At 42.0% G+C, this 21,957-nt stretch overlaps 1 protein-coding gene across 4 annotated transcripts in view; it reads right to left on the minus strand.

Moving 5' to 3' along the window:
- Nucleotides 1–237: 237 nt before the first annotated feature.
- The window catches only part of LOC115166941 (secretogranin-3), a 42,774-nt gene continuing 21,054 nt past the window's right edge, over nucleotides 238–21,957 (minus strand). For 3 of the 4 annotated variants that reach the window (XM_029720896.1, XM_029720894.1, XM_029720893.1), the window contains 4 exons: nucleotides 8,657–8,740; nucleotides 7,649–7,762; nucleotides 6,547–6,636; nucleotides 238–1,819 (listed from right to left, as the gene is read on the minus strand). In XM_029720896.1, coding sequence (XP_029576756.1) covers nucleotides 1,701–1,819; nucleotides 6,547–6,636; nucleotides 7,649–7,762; nucleotides 8,657–8,740 — 407 coding nt within the window. In that variant the 3' untranslated portion in view covers nucleotides 238–1,700. The remainder of the gene's footprint in view (nucleotides 1,820–6,546; nucleotides 6,637–7,648; nucleotides 7,763–8,656; nucleotides 8,741–21,957) is intronic. The other variant, XM_029720895.1, reaches the window with a different exon arrangement.

Genomic DNA, 21,957 nt, shown 5'->3' on the forward strand with positions numbered 1-21,957 from the left:
AGCAACAGCTTTCTCTCTCGAGATCAATAACCATATTGACTGAAAATCATGCCTCTTAATGTCAGGTAGCAACATGAGGAACTACAATGTCTCATACAAAGTTTACATCCTAAATAGCACCCTATTCCATATTAAGGCCCATAAGGCTCTGGTCAGAAGTAGTGCACATTATAGGGAATTGGGTGCCATTTGGGAAGAAGCCTTTGATATTCTCTTTACCGGAGTCAACTACACATATAAAGAATGGCAATGTTTTAATTGCTTTTACATTATAGGAAAAAACATCACAAATATTTACATTTAAAAATACTTCATTTTGTGTCCCTAGAGTGGTAGTATACATGTTGAATATACTGAGACATATAGAAGGTGGGGACAGATCTAGGATCAGCTTGTCCTCCCACAATCCTAACCTTTACCATTAGTGGGGAAAATGTACAACTGATCCACGATCAGCATCTAGAGGCAACTTCCCACTACTACCCATTTTGCAGAAATCAGATAGAAATGACACAAGCAGGGCCCCCTGGAGGGCCCCAAAGGAATTACCCCAGAACGAAGAGGAGAGGATGGACATACAGGGCTGAAATGATACTGGACAACACAGCTGTTTTTGGTTGAGTTAAAAGCCTTAATACAATAGATTTTACATTGATGCTGGATTGAAAAAAAATTAATTAGAATATGATAGGACAGATTACATAGAATGCATACATTTAGATATATGTGTACTTGTTGCAAAAGTCTATTGCAAAGACATACATATTACCTGCAATCGATGAGGAAGCTACAGTTGGAACTCTACTATCAGACCCATCTCTGTGCCAAATGGCACCCTACTTCCTATATAGTGCACTATTTTTAACCAGAGCCCCATGGGGCCTAGTCAAAAATAATGCACTAAATAGGGAATAGTATACCATTTGGGACACACCCTTTCCACTAGGCACAGACGTCAATTCAACGTCTATTCCAAATTGGTTCAACGTAATGACGTGGAAACAACGTTGAGTCAACCAGTGTGTGTCCATTGGGATGGTTGAACACTCATTCCCCCTCAGTAGGTCAACATTTCACTCCTCAAGGTAGGCAAAGCTGTCATCTAGTAAGTTAGATCAGTCAGTCAGTTGATTTGACAGAATAACTATTGAATTTCCCCTTCCCAACCGAGTCAGTGCCATCGGACTATTGCTGATTGTTTTCTAGCTGTATAGTTGACTATATACTTTCAGTGATAATATTACCATTATTGCATTCCAGCTTTCTGGAAATGTCAAATACAATATGTTTTTGCCTAAATTGTTTATTTTTAATACATAAAGGTCATACCTTTCATCTCATAGAGGCCAAATCCTAACTTGAGATCCACTCGCTTTACTCAAACTTTCACACCAAACTCCCACTGACATCAAGGCAAGAATTCACACCAAACTCCCACTGACATCAAGGCAAGAATTCACACCAAAATCAGTCAGTTACTTTCTGGGATCATCATGTCAAGTTTGGATTCTGCTCATTGTGAGTGAGTCGTAAAACCAGGAGTTTTTCCAAACCATGTTACCAGAACAGGAACAACTCTAGGCCCTATTCATAGGTTTATCATAGGTTTATCAATCGTCATACATTTCCAGTAGGTTTTTTGAAGGTTGGTCGTAGGTGTTTGAAGGTTGGTTGTTGGTTTTTTTAAGGTTGTTTGAAGGTTACAGGCTGCCATAGATCCTCTTGATGGTCTCTCCCTCACCCTTCTCGATGATGCCCTTGTCAATGTAGGAGTCCACTTGTTGGTCCATGAAGTCCCTCAATTTGGACAGGTCGTAATCTGGAATAAGATACACAAGGATAGAGACAGATTACAATCTATATAATAATCTGGAAAAATGTGAACTAGGATTGTATAAATCCTGAAACGAAACGTAGGCTGAAAATAATTAGCATGTCATATCATAGGAAAAGACACTGCATTCACACAGATTTGTCCGAAGTGCGCAGTTCGGATTTGACATCTTAAACCCAAATATATCATACTTTAACTATAACAATGATTTAATGGTTATGCAACAACATGAGTAAGCTATGGCCATCGTCTTTCAGCTTGAAAAAGTGTATTTCTACTGGTGTGGTGTAAGAAGCCGTAGATGAGAGCCAGGTGCTTTGACAACAAGTGGTTTTGTTGGTGTTCAAACAATCATTTATCTGATAAAGGATCAGCATCATATCAAGACACTATAGAATATACATGTAAGTGTACATAGAAGGGGTAGGAGCTGGGAGGAGGAGTGAGGAGGAGGAGTGTGGAGGAGGAGTGAGGAGGAGGAGTGAGGAGGAGGAGTGAGGAGGAGGTTGTGATAATGATGGTGATATGGAGTCAAGCAGAGAGAAGTGTCCATCTGTTCCTCTAGCTACAGTATGTATTGACAGAGAGCCACCCTGTACCACTGCCTAGAACAAACACACCCCACATGTACGCTAGCATGCACATACACACACACACACATCTCTAATGGAAGGAGCTGGGCCAGGGTAAATACAGTAAGTGGTGTGTTACCCAGGCGACCATTCTGTTTCTATGACTGTGTAATGTTGTCCCCCAGCTGTACTGAACAGAGAGAGACAGACAGAGAGAGAGACAGAGAGACAGAGATAGAGAGACGGACAAAACAAACCTAATGGGTTTTAAATAAAAGCCTGCGTTGAGCTGATATTTCCATAATTCATTATAATGTCACTCAGTAAATTGTGCTTACAATATACAAATGATACAGAAACACATCAAAACATCCACTATAATATCTATGGCTAATCTAGATGCTTTATTACACACTATAGGCTGGTTTCCCAGACACAGATTAAGCCTGGTCCTGGACTAAAAATGACTTCAATGGAGAATCTCCATTGAAGTCCAGACCTGGACCAGCCTTCATCTGCTTGGGAAACCGGCCCTATATGCACTGGGTGTGCACCAGTACACCATTTACAAACCGTTCCCTACACATTACAAACCGTTCCCTACACATTACAATCTGTTCCCTACACATTACAAACTGTTCCCTACACATTATAAACCATTCCCTACACATTACAATCTGTTCCCTACACATTACAAACTGTTCCCTACACATTATAAACCGTTCCCTACACATTTACAAACCGTTCCCTACACATTACAATCTGTTCCCTACACATTACAAACCGTTCCCTACACATTACAATATGTTCCCTACACATTATAAACTGTTCCCTACACATTATAAACTGTTCCCTACACATTACAAACTGTTCCCTACACATTACAAACTGTTCCCTACACATTATAAACTGTTCCCTACACATTATAAACTGTTCCCTACACATTATAAACCGTTCCCTACACATTTACAAACCGTTCCCTACACATTACAATCTGTTCCCTACACATTACAAACCATTCCCTACACATTACAAACAGTTCCCTACATATTACAATCTGTTCCCTACACATTACAAACTGTTCCCTACACATTACAAACTGTTCCCTACACATTACAAACCGTTCCCTACACATTACAAACTGTTCCCTACACATTACAAACTGTTCCCTACATATTACAATCTGTTCCCTACACATTACAAACTGTTCACGGGGCTTTTGAGTGACTTCACAACTCATTTCCATAAGTGATCATATCTGGGTGAATAGATCTTCTGGTGAATAACACAACAGTGTCAGTACCTGAGGAAAGCTCACTGGCATACTCAAACAGGAAGTGAAACCTGTTTCCTACTGTGTGTGTGATAGTGTGTGTTTTCCTCTATGAGTAGCTCCATGTTGACAGGGCCCTGACTCTCTCTATTACCTCCCCGTCAGATGTCTCTTCTCTGCCATCAGTAAGGGCGAGAGGCCCCTCTCTTCCCAGACACCCACCGGACTGCCTGACCCGGCATACTAATCAACCACAATGGGTACAGAGAGGAGACCTGCACTTTACACACACACAGTGGCAATGCATTACGTAGGGCAGGTGGGACGAGGCCCCTCCAAAATCCCGGAGATTTTCATGCAATTCTGTTATTTCATGTCACAACAATATACTGCATCATATCAGTTAGAAAACTATTTTATGGGCCTCCCGACTGGCGAGGCGGTCTAAGGCTACGTGCGTCACTACAGACCCGGATTCGATTCCAGGCTATATCACAACCGGCTGTGATCGGGAGTCCCATAGGGCGGTGCACAATTGGCCCAGCGTCATCCGGGTTAGGGGAGGGTTTGGCCGGGGGGGCTCTACTTGGCTCATCGCACTCTAGCGACTCCTTGTGGTGGGCCGGGCGCCTGCAGGCTGACCTCAGTCATCAGTTGAGCGGTGTTTCTTTCGACACATTGGTGCGGCTGGCTTCCAGGTTAAGTGGGCGGGTGTTAAGAAGTGCAGTTTGGCGCGTTATGTTTCAGAGGATGCATGACTCGACATTCACCTCCCGAGCCTGTTGGGGAGTTGCAGCGATGAGACAAGATCGTAATTGGGGAGAAAAGGGGGGTAAAAATATATATATTCTTTCATTGCTTGATCTAATAAAGCATACACTGTTACTTTCCCATTGTATTGTCACTTTCCCATTGTATTGTCACTTTCCCATTGTATTGTTATTTTGGTACATTTTTGTTGAGTAAGGCAGCTCCAAAATGCAGCTATTTCAGTCTCGCTGAGAGGAGAGAGAGGAGTGAGAAGAGAGAAGAGACGAGAGATAGGAGAGAGGATAGAGGAGAGAGAAGAGAGAAGAGACAGGGGAGAGAGGATAGAGGAGAGAGAGGAGTGAGAGGAGGGGGGAGAGAGAGAGAAGAGAGAGAGAGAGGAGGTGAGAGGAGAGAGAGGACCTGCACTAAACACACACAGCCAAAATAAGTGGAGAGAGAGAGAGAGGATAGTAGAGAGAGAGATAGAGGAGAGAGAGATAGAGAGAGGGAGAGAGAGGATAGAGGAGAGAGAGATAGAGAGAGAGGATAGAGGAGAGAGATAGAGAGAGGATAGTGGAGAGAGAGATAGAGAGATAGAGAGAGAAGGACCTGCAAAGACACACAGCCAAAAGAGGAGAGTATACTGTATATATAGAGAGGAGATGTATCAAGCGTCTCAGGGTAGGAGTACTTTTTCCCTGTCCATGTAATCATATTCTTTGTGATTTAAAAGGGAGAACTGATCCCTAATCAGCACTCCTACTCTTAGGTGATTGATAAATACAGTCCCTGGACAGTACACTCAGGAGAGAGAAAATACACTCACCATAAGAATATCCTAAACATATCTATAGCTAATTATACCTGCAATATAACAACAAACTATATCTAAGTGTCTGTCTTTATGGCTGTACAATAGACAATTGATTGGTAAATTTAGGAGGTCCCAGTGGTCCTCCACACCAGACAGTTGGACTGGGCTGGTCTCATAACAATGCATAGACTAGCCTCATTAACATTTCATAGTCTTCTACTCAATTAACCACCAATGGGAACTGACAGAACACTTGGCTGACCGAATCAGCTTCACTCTTATTGACCAGTGGATGTCTACAGTATTACATTAAGTAAATGAAACAATGGCTGATAGTTACAGTGTCATAACCAGGAAATGTTCTGGTCTGGGTCCTCTGCTGTGAGGGTTGATGAGGGTAACTGGGAGTGGATACACACACGCACGCACATGCACATGCACACACACATCCCATCCCAGTAATTAGGGCAGCAGACTCATCAAATCTGTGTCCCAGTTCCAAATGGCATCCTATTCCTATTCCCTCGCCACCATGGCCTTTTTTGCCTTTACCTCCCTTATCTCACCTCATTTGCTCACTTTGTATATAGACTTATTTTTCTACTATATTATTGACTGCATGTTTGTTTTATTCCATGTGTAACTCTGTGTTGTTGTTTGTGTCGCACTGCTTTGCTTTATCTTGGCCAGGTCACAGTTGTAAATGAGAACTTGTTCTCAACTTACCTGGTTAAATAAAGGTGAAATAACAAAAAAAAATTAAAATGGAGTGCACTACTTTTGACCAAGGCCCACAGGGTAGTGCTAGTAGTGCACTATATAGGGAATAATGTGCCATTTGGGATGCATGCCAAGCCTCATCCATATTCATGAGGTGTGGGGGTAACGCATCACCCACCACGCTTATTTTAATTGCAAATCCAGTTGGACAAAGCAGACTTTAATTGAACTATTCTTCAGTGTGTCGCTACAGACTTATCTGTGACCAGACACAGTTTGCAGTAGGAGGAGGGCGGGCGGGCGTGTGTGTATGTGTGTGTGAGTGTGTGTGTGTACTAATGTGAACAAGTGCGCAGACACAAAACAATATAAAAAAAATGATTCGAATTTAACAGTAGATATTGAACTCAAAAAGGTTTAAAAAGATAGACAAGTGTTATATTATCAGCTATGCATGGTGTTTTAGAAATGTGCAACTCTCTCTCTCTCTCTCTCTCTCTCTCTCTCTCTCTCTCTCTCTCTCTCTCTCTCTCTCTCTCTCTCTCTCTCTCTCTCTCTCTCTCTCTCTCTCTCTCTCTCTCACCGTCTTTGCCCTCGTCTTTGTTGTGTTTCTTCAGCCACTCAATGTTCTTCCTGATGGCTTCCAAGTAGATCTCAGACTTGCCTGGGTGATCTAAGAGAGAGAGAGAGAGAGAGAAAGAGAAAGAGAGAGAGAGACAGAAAGAGAGAGAGACAGACAGAAAGAGAGCGAGACAGAAAGAGACAGAGGGACAGAGAGACAGGAAGGGAGAGAGAAAGAAAGAAAGAAAGAAAGAAAGAGAGAGAGCGAGCGAGAGAAAGGGAGAAAGAGAGAAAGAAAGAGAGAGAGACAGACAGACAGAAAGAGAGCGAGACAGAAAGAGACAGAGGAACAGAGAGACAGAAAGAAAGAAAGAAACAGAGAGCGAGCGAGAGAAAGGGAGAAAGAGAGAAAGAAAGCGAGAGGGAGAAAGATAATTGTCAGTTATGATGGAATACACTTCTCTGTCTTCACAGCCTTTCAATCCCAGGCCGATATTGAAATAGTTTCTACTATTTAGGTGGCTTTCAGTTTGGGTCTATATTACAGTCTTATAGCAGGTATTTTGGGTCTATATTAATTACAGTCTCATGTTGCCCTCAAATGCTCCTCGCAAGTGGAAAATACAAGGTTCCAACTGGGTTCTAACCACTTGAAGGACCCTCACAAGTTCAGCATTCTGTGTGTATATGACATTCTTATAGAGCCATTTTGGTGCTAGATGTTGATATAGTAATGTACTGAGGTCTGTTCAACAAGGGAAATAGTTTGCGAGCGTTGGATAACGTTAGCTAATACATTTCCATTTGTTTTGTGTTAGCTGCGACCGTTCGCTAATGTTAACGAACAGTCTGAAAAGATAGTGTGTGGCAAACGTAAGTGTCTGTTTCGTGTCTAAACTGACGCTAAAAATAATCAAGGGGCCATGTAGACTTTCTACTATATTTAGTAGGAATAGCTAAGTCATTTTCAGTTTGAATTTTGTTGCTAAAAAGACAGTAATCCTTACAAAAAGTAGCAGTTTGATGTTTCATCGTAACATTTTTAAATATTCATTAAAATTGTTCAACTGAAATTGTTACTCTGGTAACATGTTCGCTGCAAACAGAATCCTTCTTGAACTCGCCTCTGGCCTCAGTGGACGGCGCTTCTTCCTTGGTTGAGTCTTTCAGGTTCTCATACTCCTTCTGCATCTTGGCCGCCTCTGCCTTGGTGTTGTCTTCGTCCTCTGGGGTCTTCCCTGCCACACAGACACAACAACAGACAGTTACCACCAACCAAACTCAACCCAAACCCAAACCCAACCCAACCCCACCACACCACACCCAACCCAACCCAACCCCACCACACCCAACCCAACCCCACCACACCCAACCCAACCCCACCACACCACACCCAACCCAACCCAACCTAACCCCACCACACCCAACCCAACCCCACCACACCCAACCTAACCTAACCCAACCTAACCTAACCCCACCATACCCAACCCAACCCAACCTAACCTAACCCAACCCACCACACCACACCACACCCAACCTAACCTAACCCCACCCCACCACACCACACCCAACCTAACCCAACCTAACCTAACCTAACCTAACCCCACCCCACCCAAACCCAAACCCAACCCAACCCAACCCCACCACACCCAACCTGACCCCACCCCACCCCACCACACCCAACCCCACCCCACCCCACTTAACCCCACCACACCATACCACGCCACACCCAACCCAACCTCAGCACACCCAACCCAACTCCACCACACCTAACCCAACCCAACCCAACCCCACCACATCCAACCCCACCACACCCAATCCAACCCAACCCAACCCAACCCCACCACACCCAACCTAACCCCACCACACCCAAACAAACCCCACCACACCCAACCCAACCTTAAAGGGGAAGTTCAGTATTACACGACCTGTCTGAGCAAAGTACCTTAACCTTAACCTTACATTTACCTTTACCATAACCATACATAAAAAGAAACAAATCCAGAAGGGAATAATGAAAAGTACAGCGACTGTAGATTTACCTGACACTAGTCACAGAGCCACCGCAAGGTCAATCAGGTGGAACGATATGAATAGGACAGGTCACTCCATAGTGACTGGGAGATATTTACCAGTAGGAGGGATGATGCCAGGGATCCCCAGTGTTTTCCCCAGCTTATTCTTGGTCTGCAGAGCGATCATAGCATCCAGGTTCTCTACAGGAGGATAGACATATAGAGGTTAGACAGGTCTCCACAACACCACTCATTCAGTATACAATCTATATTCTCTATTTATACGTTCTACTTTTTCCTTCCTTCTAGCTCTCCCCTGCTCTACCTCTCTCCTCTTTTTCCACAGCCCTACCCATTATTTACTATATTCTCTATATCTGTTCCTCTCTTTCTTTCCTATCTCTTCTACACTCCCATTTCTCTACCGTTCCCTCTCTCTTTCCTCTTTTTCATTCCAGAACACCACTCATTATACTATGAGGGTTCTGATTACAGAACACCACTCATTATACTATGAGGGTTCTGATTACAGAACACCACTCATTATACCATGAGGGTTCTGATTCCAGAACACCACTCATTATACTATGAGGGTTCTGATTACAGAACACCACTCATTATACTATGAGGGTTCTGATTACAGAACACCACTCGTTATACTATGAGGGTCCTGATTCCAGAACACCACTCATTATACTATGAGGGTTCTGATTACAGAACACCACTCATTATACTATGAGGGTTCTGATTACAGAACACCACTCATTATACTATGAGGGTCCTGATTCCAGAACACCACTCATTATACTATGAGGGTCTTGATTCCAGAACACCACTCATTATACTATGAGGGTCCTGATTCCAGAACACCACTCATTATACTATGAGGGTTCTGATTACAGAACACCACTCATTATACTATGAGGGTTCTGATTACAGAACACCACTCATTATACTATGAGGGTCCTGATTACAGAACACCACTCGTTATACTATGAGGGTCCTGATTCCAGAACACCACTCATTATACTATGAGGGTTCTGATTACAGAACACCACTCATTATACTATGAGGGTTCTGATTACAGAACACCACTCATTATACTATGAGGGTTCTGATTACAGAACACCACTCATTATACTATGAGGGTTCTGATTACAGAACACCACTCATTATACTATGAGGGTTCTGATTACAGAACACCACTCATTATACTATGAGGGTTCTGATTACAGAACACCACTCATTATACCATGAGGGTCCTGATTACAGAACACCACTCATTATACTATGAGGGTTCTGATTACAGAACACCACTCATTATACCATGAGGGTTCTGATTACAGAACACCACTCATTATACTATGAGGGTTCTGATTCCAGAACACCACTCATTATACTATGAGGGTTCTGATTCCAGAACACCACTCATTATACTATGAGGGTCCTGATTACAGAACACCACTCGTTATACTATGAGGGTTCTGATTCCAGAACACCACTCATTATACTATGAGGGTTCTGATTCCAGAACACCACTCATTATACTATGAGGGTCCTGATTCCAGAACACCTCTCATTATACTATGAGCGTCCTGATTACAGAACACCACTCATTATACCATGAGGGTCTTGATTCCAGAACACCACTCATTATACTATGAGGGTTCTGATTACAGAACACCACTCATTATACTATGAGGGTTCTGATTCCAGAACACCACTCATTATACCATGAGGGTCTTGATTCCAGAACACCACTCATTATACTATGAGGGTCCTGATTACAGAACACCACTCATTATACCATGAGGGTCCTGATTCCAGAACACCACTCATTATACTATGAGGGTTCTGATTACAGAACACCACTCATTATACTATGAGGGTTCTGATTACAGAACACCACTCATTATACCATGAGGGTCCTGATTCCAGAACACCACTCATTAAACTATGAGGGTCCTGATTCCAGAACACCACTCATTATACTATGAGGGTTCTGATTCCAGAACACCACTCATTATACTATGAGGGTTCTGATTCCAGAACACCACTCATTATACTATGAGGGTCCTGATTCCAGAACACCACTCATTATACTATGAGGGTCCTGATTACAGAACACCACTCATTATACTATGAGGGTCCTGATTACAGAACACCACTCATTATACTATGAGGGTCCTGATTCCAGAACACCACTCATTATACTATGAGGGTCCTGATTACAGAACACCACTCATTATACTATGAGGGTCCTGATTCCAGAACACCACTCATTATACTATGAGGGTCCTGATTACAGAACACCACTCATTATACTATGAGGGTTCTGATTCCAGAACACCACTCATTATACTATGAGGGTTCTGATTACAGAACACCACTCATTATACTATGAGGGTCCTGATTCCAGAACACCTCTCATTATACTATGAGCGTCCTGATTACAGAACACCACTCATTATACTATGAGGGTCCTGATTACAGAACACCACTCATTATACTATGAGGGTTCTGATTACAGAACACCACTCATTATACTATGAGGGTTCTGATTACAGAACACCACTCATTATACTATGAGGGTCCTGATTCTAGAACACCACTCATTATACTATGAGGGTCCTGATTCCAGAACACCACTCATTATACTATGAGGGTCCTGATTACAGAACACCACTCATTATACTATGAGGGTCCTGATTACAGAACACCACTCATTATACTATGAGGGTTCTGATTACAGAACACCACTCATTATACTATGAGGGTTCTGATTACAGAACACCACTCATTATACTATGAGGGTCCTGATTCCAGAACACCACTCATTATACTATGAGGGTTCTGATTACAGAACACCACTCATTATACTATGAGGGTCCTGATTCCAGAACACCACTCATTATACTATGAGGGTTCTGATTACAGAACACCACTCGTTATACTATGAGGGTCCTGATTCCAGAACACCACTCATTATACTATGAGGGTCCTGATTACAGAACACCACTCGTTATACTATGAGGGTCCTGATTCCAGAACACCACTCATTATACTATGAGGGTCCTGATTACAGAACACCACTCGTTATACTATGAGGGTCCTGATTCCAGAACACCACTCATTATACTATGAGGGTCCTGATTACAGAATACCACTCGTTATACTATGAGGATTCTGATTCCAGAACACCACTCATTATACTATGAGGGTCCTGATTCCAGAACACCACTCGTTATACTATGAGGGTCCTGATTCCAGAACACCACTCATTATACTATGAGGGTTCTGATTACAGAACACCACTCGTTATACTATGAGGGTCCTGATTCCAGAACACCACTCATTATACTATGAGGGTTCTGATTACAGAACACCACTCGTTATACTATGAGGGTCCTGATTCCAGAACACCACTCGTTATACTATGAGGGTCCTGATTCCAGAACACCACTCATTATACTATGAGGGTTCTGATTACAGAACACCACTCGTTATACTATGAGGGTCCTGATTCCAGAACACCACTCATTATACTATGAGGGTTCTGATTACAGAACACCACTCGTTATACTATGAGGGTCCTGATTCCAGAACACCACTCATTATACTATGAGGGTTCTGATTACAGAACACCACTCGTTATACTATGAGGGTCCTGATTCCAGAACACCACTCGTTATACTATGAGGGTTCTGATTACAGAACACCACTCGTTATACTATGAGGGTCCTGATTACAGAACACCACTCATTATACTATGAGGGTCCTGATTACAGAACACCACTCGTTATACTATGATGATTCTGATTCCAGAACACCACTCATTATACTATGAGGGTCCTGATTCCAGAACACCACTCATTATACTATGAGGGTCCTGATTCCAGAACACCTCTCATTATACTATGAGCGTCCTGATTACAGAACACCACTCATTATACTATGAGGGTCCTGATTACAGAACACCACTCATTATACTATGAGGGTTCTGATTACAGAACACCACTCATTATACTATGAGGGTTCTGATTACAGAACACCACTCATTATACTATGAGGGTCCTGATTCCAGAACACCACTCGTTATACTATGAGGGTCCTGATTCCAGAACACCACTCATTATACTATGAGGGTCCTGATTCCAGAACACCACTCGTCATACCATGAGGGTCCTGATTCCAGAACACCACTCATTATACTATGAGGGTCCTGATTCCAGAACACCACTCATTATACCATGAGGGTTCTGATTCCAGAACACCACTCATTATACTATGAGGGTTCTGATTCCAGAACACCACTCATTATACCATGAGGGTTCTGATTCCAGAACACCACTCATTATACTATGAGGGTTCTGATTACAGAACACCACTCATTATACCATGAGGGTTCTGATTACAGAACACCACTCATTATACCATGAGGGTCCTGATTCCAGAACACCACTCATTATACTATGAGGGTTCTGATTACAGAACACCACTCATTATACTATGAGGGTTCTGATTACAGAACACCACTCATTATACCATGAGGGTCCTGAAAACAGAACACCACTCATTATACTATGAGGGTCTTGATTCCAGAACACCACTCATTATACTATGAGGGTTCTGATTACAGAACACCACTCATTATACTATGAGGGTTCTGATTACAGAACACCACTCATTATACCATGAGGGTTCTGATTCCAGAACACCACTCATTATACTATGAGGGTTCTGATTCATGTTTTGAACAGACACTGCATGTCTAGTAGCCAGCTGAACTGTCTAGTTAATACTGAAGACAGCTGTGCTGTTCTGTGAAATGGCAAGTTCAGAGAGCTTTCTCATTGTCACTTTCACTTCCATCCTCTCTCTCCCTCTTCCTCTCTCCCCCTTTCTACTGTAGAGATGACGCTGTGTCACAGACCCCATGTCTTGCTGTTTGTGACCTTTACCCCTCCCTCCCTCTATCTCTATCTTTCTCGCTCTCTCACTTTCTCTCTATCCTTTATCTCCCTAAGGCAGATCAGTTGTGTGTAATAGAGGTGACTCATCCCTATCCACAATCACGGGTCACTGAGGACACAATGGCCCGTTGTCTGGCAACCCGTAATTCCATCCCCACGTCTCCACGGAACCTAAATATAATGTCGTTGGGGTTGCCAAGGAAACCCCTGTCTATTATTTAATGTATTCAATTTAGTCGTTATTATCATTGTGTGTTATCTTTGTCCTGCTGTCTAAACGACACTAGTCACTGAGCCATCATGAAGTCAATCAAGTGGAAGGATATGAAAAGGACATGTCACTCCATAGCAACACACGTAGATACATCACAACATGACGCACCAGGGTAAAGTAGAGCCATATATAGCTGGAGATCTCAATACATAACTCTGGTGATTTTCTATCTAACATTAGTGGTATAATGAATGTAAAGGGGTCTCCATAAATGTTGTGATGACAGTAAATGAGGTGGTATCTGAGTATTGGTGATGTTGGTGCTGTGTGAGGTTCTCAGCAGGAAGTCAATAGCTGATCAGAGGTTATTACCGGAAGTATTGATTGGTTGTGTTAAATCTTGTATGAAAGGAACTGGTTGACCGGGATCTGTTATTGTGGTGGGGCATGCACACACACGCACACACACACACGCACACGCACACGCACACGCACGACCCCCCCCCCCCCCTAAAAAGGTTCCACTACCTAGCATTACAAATCACTGACAGAAAACTTAAATACCTGTCAGTCTGCCTGTCTGCCTGCCTGCCTACCTGCCTGTCTGTCTGTCTGTTTGTCGGTAACTCACACTTAGCCGAAATGTCACAGAAAGGTAAGAAAAAGATGGAAAACCCCAGAACATCACAATGTGTGTGTGTGTGTGTGTGTGTGTGTGTGTGTGTGTGTGTGTGTGTGTGTGTGTGTGTGTGTGTGTGTGTGTGTGTGTGTGTGTGTGTGTGTGTGTGTGTGTGTGTGCTACCACCCCCACCAGTCACATCCTGGATATAAACTGTAATATAGATAATAAAACAGATAACACCCACCCCACTACCACCACCACCAGTCACATCCTGGATATAAACTGTACTATAGATAATAAAACAGATAACACCCACCCCACTACCACCTCCACCAGTCACATCCTGGATATAAACTGTAATATAGATAATAAAACAGATAACACCCACCCCCTCTACCACCACCACCAGTCACATCCTGGATATAAACTCTACTTTAGATAATAAAACAGATAACACCCACCCCACTACCACCCCCACCAGTCACATCCTGGATATAAACTGTAATATAGATAATAAAACAGATAACACCCACCCCCACTACCACCTCCACCAGTCACATCCTGGATATAAACTCTACTTTAGATAATAAAACAGATAACACCCACCCCACTACCACCACCACCAGTCACATCCTGGATATAAACTGTAATATAGATAATAAAACAGATAACATCCACCCCACTACCACCACCACCAGTCACATCCTGGATATAAACTGTAATATAGATAATAAAACAGATAACACCCACCCCACTACCACCACCACCAGTCAGATCCTGGATATAAACTGTAATATAGATAATAAAACAGATAACATCCACCCCACTACCACCAGTCACATCCTGGATATAAACTGTAATATAGATAATAAAACAGATAACATCCACCCCACTACCACCACCACCAGTCACATCCTGGATATAAACTGTAATATAGATAATAAAACAGATAACACCCACCCCACTACCACCACCACCAGTCACATCCTGGATATAAACTGTACTATAGATAATAAAACAGATAACATCCACCCCACTACCACCTCCACCAGTCACATCCTGGATATAAACTGTACTATAGATAATAAAACAGATAACATCCACCCCACTACCACCACCACCAGTCACATCCTGGATATAAACTGTAATATAGATAATAAAACAGATAACATCCACCCCACTACCACCTCCACCAGTCAGATCCTGGATATAAACTGTAATATAGATAATAAAACAGATAACATCCACCCCACTACCACCAGTCACATCCTGGATATAAACTGTAATATAGATAATAAAACAGATAACATCCACCCCACTACCACCACCACCAGTCACATCCTGGATATAAACTGTAATATAGATAATAAAACAGATAACACCCACCCCACTACCACCACCACCAGTCACATCCTGGATATAAACTGTACTATAGATAATAAAACAGATAACATCCACCCCACTACAACCTCCACCAGTCACATCCTGGATATAAACTGTACTATAGATAATAAAACAGATAACATCCACCCCACTACCACCACCACCAGTCACATCCAGGATATAAACTGTAATATAGATAATAAAACAGATAACATCCACCCCACTACCACCTCCACCAGTCACATCCTGGATATAAACTGTAATATAGATAATAAAACAGATAACACCCACCCCCACTACCACCACCACCAGTCACATCCTGGATATAAACTGTAATATAGATAATAAAACAGATAACACCCACCCCACTACCACCACCACCAGTCACATCCTGGATATAAACTGTACTACAGATAATAAAACAGATAACATCCACCCCACTACCACCACCACCAGTCAGATCCTGGATATAAACTGTAATATAGATAATAAAACAGATAACATCCACCCCACTACCACCACCACCAGTCACATCCAGGATATAAACTGTACTATAGATAATAAAACAGATAACATCCACCCCCCTACCACCAGTCACATCCTGGATATAAACTGTAATATAGATAATAAAACAGATAACATCCACCCCACTACCACCTCCACCAGTCACATCCAGGATATAAACTGTACTATAGATAATAAAACAGATAACATCCACCCCACTACCACCAGTCACATCCTGGATATAAACTGTAATATAGATAATAAAACAGATAACACCCACCCCACTACCACCACCACCAGTCACATCCTGGATATAAACTGTAATATAGATAATAAAACAGATAACACCCACCCCCACTACCACCACCACCAGTCACATCCTGGATATAAACTGTACTATAGATAATAAAACAGATAACACCCACCCCCACTACCACCACCACCAGTCACATCCTGGATATAAACTGTAATATAGATAATAAAACAGATAACATCCACCCCACTACCACCACCATCAGTCACATCCTGGATATAAACTGTACTATAGATAATAAAACAGATAACATCCACCACCAGTCACATCCTGGATATAAACTGTACCATAGATAATAAAACAGATAACACCCACCCCACTACCACCACCACCAGTCACATCCTGGATATAAACTGTACTATAGATAATAAAACAGATAACACCGACCCCACTACCACCACCATCAGTCACATCCTGGATATAAACTGTACTATAGATAATAAAACAGATAACATCCACCCCAACCACCACCACCACCAGTCACATCCTGGATATAAACTGTACTATAGATAATAAAACAGATAACATCCACCCCACTACCACCACCACCAGTCACATCCTGGATATAAACTGTACTATAGATAATAAAACAGATAACATCCACCCCTCTACCACCACCACCAGTGACATCCTGGATATAAACTGTACTATAGATAATAAAACAGATAACACCCACCCCACTACCACCACCACCAGTCACATCCTGGATATAAACTGTACTATAGATAATAAAACAGATAACACCCACCCCCACTACCACCATCACCAGTCACATCCTGGATATAAACTGTAATATAGATAATAAAACAGATAACACCCACCCCACTACCACCACCACCAGTCACATCCTGGATATAAACTGTAATATAGATAATAAAACAGATAACACCCACCCCACTACCACCACCACCAGTCAGATCCTGGATATAAACTGTAATATAGATAATAAAACAGATAACATCCACCCCACTACCACCAGTCACATCCTGGATATAAACTGTAATATAGATAATAAAACAGATAACATCCACCCCACTACCACCACCACCAGTCACATCCTGGATATAAACTGTAATATAGATAATAAAACAGATAACACCCACCCCACTACCACCACCACCAGTCACATCCTGGATATAAACTGTACTATAGATAATAAAACCGATAACATCCACCCCACTACCACCTCCACCAGTCACATCCTGGATATAAACTGTACTATAGATAATAAAACAGATAACATCCACCCCACTACCACCACCACCAGTCACATCCTGGATATAAACTGTACTATAGATAATAAAACAGATAACATCCACCCCACTACCACCACCACCAGTCACATCCTGGATATAAACTGTAATATAGATAATAAAACAGATAACATCCACCCCACTACCACCTCCACCAGTCACATCCTGGATATAAACTGTAATATAGATAATAAAACAGATAACACCCACCCCCACTACCACCACCACCAGTCACATCCTGGATATAAACTGTAATATAGATAATAAAACAGATAACACCCACCCCACTACCACCACCACCAGTCACATCCTGGATATAAACTGTACTATAGATAATAAAACAGATAACATCCACCCCACTACCACCACCACCAGTCAGATCCTGGATATAAACTGTAATATAGATAATAAAACAGATAACATCCACCCCACTACCACCACCACCAGTCACATCCAGGATATAAACTGTACTATAGATAATAAAACAGATAACATCCACCCCACTACCACCAGTCACATCCTGGATATAAACTGTAATATAGATAATAAAACAGATAACATCCACCCCACTACCACCTCCACCAGTCACATCCAGGATATAAACTGTACTATAGATAATAAAACAGATAACATCCACCCCACTACCACCAGTCACATCCTGGATATAAACTGTAATATAGATAATAAAACAGATAACACCCACCCCACTACCACCACCACCAGTCACATCCTGGATATAAACTGTAATATAGATAATAAAACAGATAACACCCACCCCCACTACCACCACCACCAGTCACATCCTGGATATAAACTGTACTATAGATAATAAAACAGATAACACCCACCCCACTACCACTTCCACCAGTCACATCCTGGATATAAACTGTAATATAGATAATAAAACAGATAACACCCACCCCACTACCACCTCCACCAGTCACATCCTGGATATAAACTGTAATATAGATAATAAAACAGATAACACCCACCCCCACTACCACCACCACCAGTCACATCCTGGATATAAACTGTACTATAGATAATAAAACAGATAACACCCACCCCACTACCACCACCACCAGTCACATCCTGGATATAAACTGTACTATAGATAATAAAACAGATAACACCGACCCCACTACCACCACCATCAGTCACATCCTGGATATAAACTGTACTATAGATAATAAAACAGATAACATCCACCCCAACTACCACCACCACCAGTCACATCCTGGATATAAACTGTACCATAGATAATAAAACAGATAACACCCACCCCACTACCACCACCACCAGTCACATCCTGGATATAAACTGTACTATAGATAATAAAACAGATAACATCCACCCCACTACCACCACCACCAGTCACATCCTGGATATAAACTGTACTATAGATAATAAAACAGATAACATCCACCCCTCTACCACCACCACCAGTGACATCCTGGATATAAACTGTACTATAGATAATAAAACAGATAACACCCACCCCACTACCACCACCACCAGTCACATCCTGGATATAAACTGTACTATAGATAATAAAACAGATAACACCCACCCCCACTACCACCACCACCAGTCACATCCTGGATATAAACTGTAATATAGATAATAAAACAGATAACACCCACCCCACTACCACTACCACCAGTCACATCCTGGATATAAACTGTACTATAGATAATAAAACAGATAACATCCACCCCAACTACCACCACCATCAGTCACATCCTGGATATAAACTGTAATATAGATAATAAAACAGATAACACCCACCCCACTACCACCACCACCAGTCACATCCTGGATATAAACTGTACTATAGATAATAAAACAGATAACACCCACCCCACTACCACCACCACCAGTCACATCCTGGATATAAACTGTAATATAGATAATAAAACAGATAACACCCACCCCACTACCACCTCCACCAGTCACATCCTGGAAATAAACTGTACTATAGATAATAAAACAGATAACATCCACCCCACTACCACCACCACCAGTCACATCCTGGAAATAAACTGTACTATAGATAATAAAACAGATAACATCCACCCCACTACCACCACCACCAGTCACATCCTGGAAATAAACTGTACTATAGATAATAAAACAGATAACACCCACCCCCACTACCACCACCACCAGTCACATCCTGGATATTAACTGTACTATAGATAATAAAACAGATAACATCCACCCCACTACCACCACCACCAGTCACATCCTGGATATAAACTGTAATATAGATAATAAAACAGATAACACCCACCCCACTACCACCACCACCAGTCACATCCTGGATATAAACTGTAATATAGATAATAAAACAGATAACACCCACCCCCTCTACCACCACCACCAGTCACATCCTGGATATAAACTGTACTATAGATAATAAAACAGATAACACCCACCCCTCTCCCACCACCACCAGTCACATCCTGGATATAAACTGTAATATAGATAATAAAACAGATAACACCCACCCCAACTACCACCACCACCAGTCACATCCTGGATATAAACTGTAATATAGATAATAAAACAGATAACATCCACCCCACTACCACCACCACCAGTCACATCCTGGATATAAACTGTACTATAGATAATAAAACAGATAACACCCACCCCACTACTACCACCACCAGTCACATCCTGGATATAAACTGTAATATAGATAATAAAACAGATAACATCCACCCCCACTACCACCTCCACCAGTCACATCCTGGATATAAACTGTAATATAGATAATAAAACAGATAACACCCACCCCTCTACCACCACCACCAGTCACATCCTGGATATAAACTGTAATATAGATAATAAAACAGATAACACCCACCCCACTACCACTACCACCAGTCACATCCTGGATATAAACTGTAATATAGATAATAAAACAGATAACACCCACCCCACTACCACCACCACCAGTCACATCCTGGAAATAAACTGTACTATAGATAATAAAACAGATAACACCCACCCCCTCTACCACCACCACCAGTCACATCCTGGATATAAACTGTACTATAGATAATAAAACAGAGAACACCCACCCCAACTACCACCACCACCAGTCACATCCTGGATATAAACTGTACTATAGATAATAAAACAGATAACACCCACCCCCTCTACCACCACCACCAGTCACATCCTGGATATAAACTGTACTATAGATAATAAAACAGATAACACCCACCCCTCTCCCACCACCACCAGTCACATCCTGGATATAAACTGTAATATAGATAATAAAACAGATAACACCCACCCCAACTACCACCACCACCAGTCACATCCTGGATATAAACTGTAATATAGATAATAAAACAGATAACATCCACCCCACTACCACCACCACCAGTCACATCCTGGATATAAACTGTACTATAGATAATAAAACAGATAACACCCACCCCACTACCACCACCACCAGTCACATCCTGGATATAAACTGTAATATAGATAATAAAACAGATAACATCCACCCCCACTACCACCTCCACCAGTCACATCCTGGATATAAACTGTAATATAGATAATAAAACAGATAACACCCACCCCTCTACCACCACCACCAGTCACATCCTGGATATAAACTGTAATATAGATAATAAAACAGATAACACCCACCCCACTACCACTACCACCAGTCACATCCTGGATATAAACTGTAATATAGATAATAAAACAGATAACACCCACCCCACTACCACCACCACCAGTCACATCCTGGAAATAAACTGTACTATAGATAATAAAACAGATAACACCCACCCCCTCTACCACCACCACCAGTCACATCCTGGATATAAACTGTACTATAGATAATAAAACAGAGAACACCCACCCCAACTACCACCACCACCAGTCACATCCTGGATATAAACTGTACTATAGATAATAAAACAGATAACATCCACCCCACTACCACCACCACCAGTCACATCCTGGATATAAACTGTACTATAGATAATAAAACAGATAACACCCACCCCACTACCACCACCACCAGTCACATCCTGGATATAAACTGTAATATAGATAATAAAACAGATAACACCCACCCCAACTACCACCACCACCAGTCACATCCTGGATATAAACTGTACTATAGATA

This window comes from Salmo trutta, chromosome 29, assembly GCF_901001165.1.
Source record: "Salmo trutta chromosome 29, fSalTru1.1, whole genome shotgun sequence".
Classification (NCBI taxonomy): Eukaryota; Metazoa; Chordata; class Actinopteri; order Salmoniformes; family Salmonidae; genus Salmo; species Salmo trutta.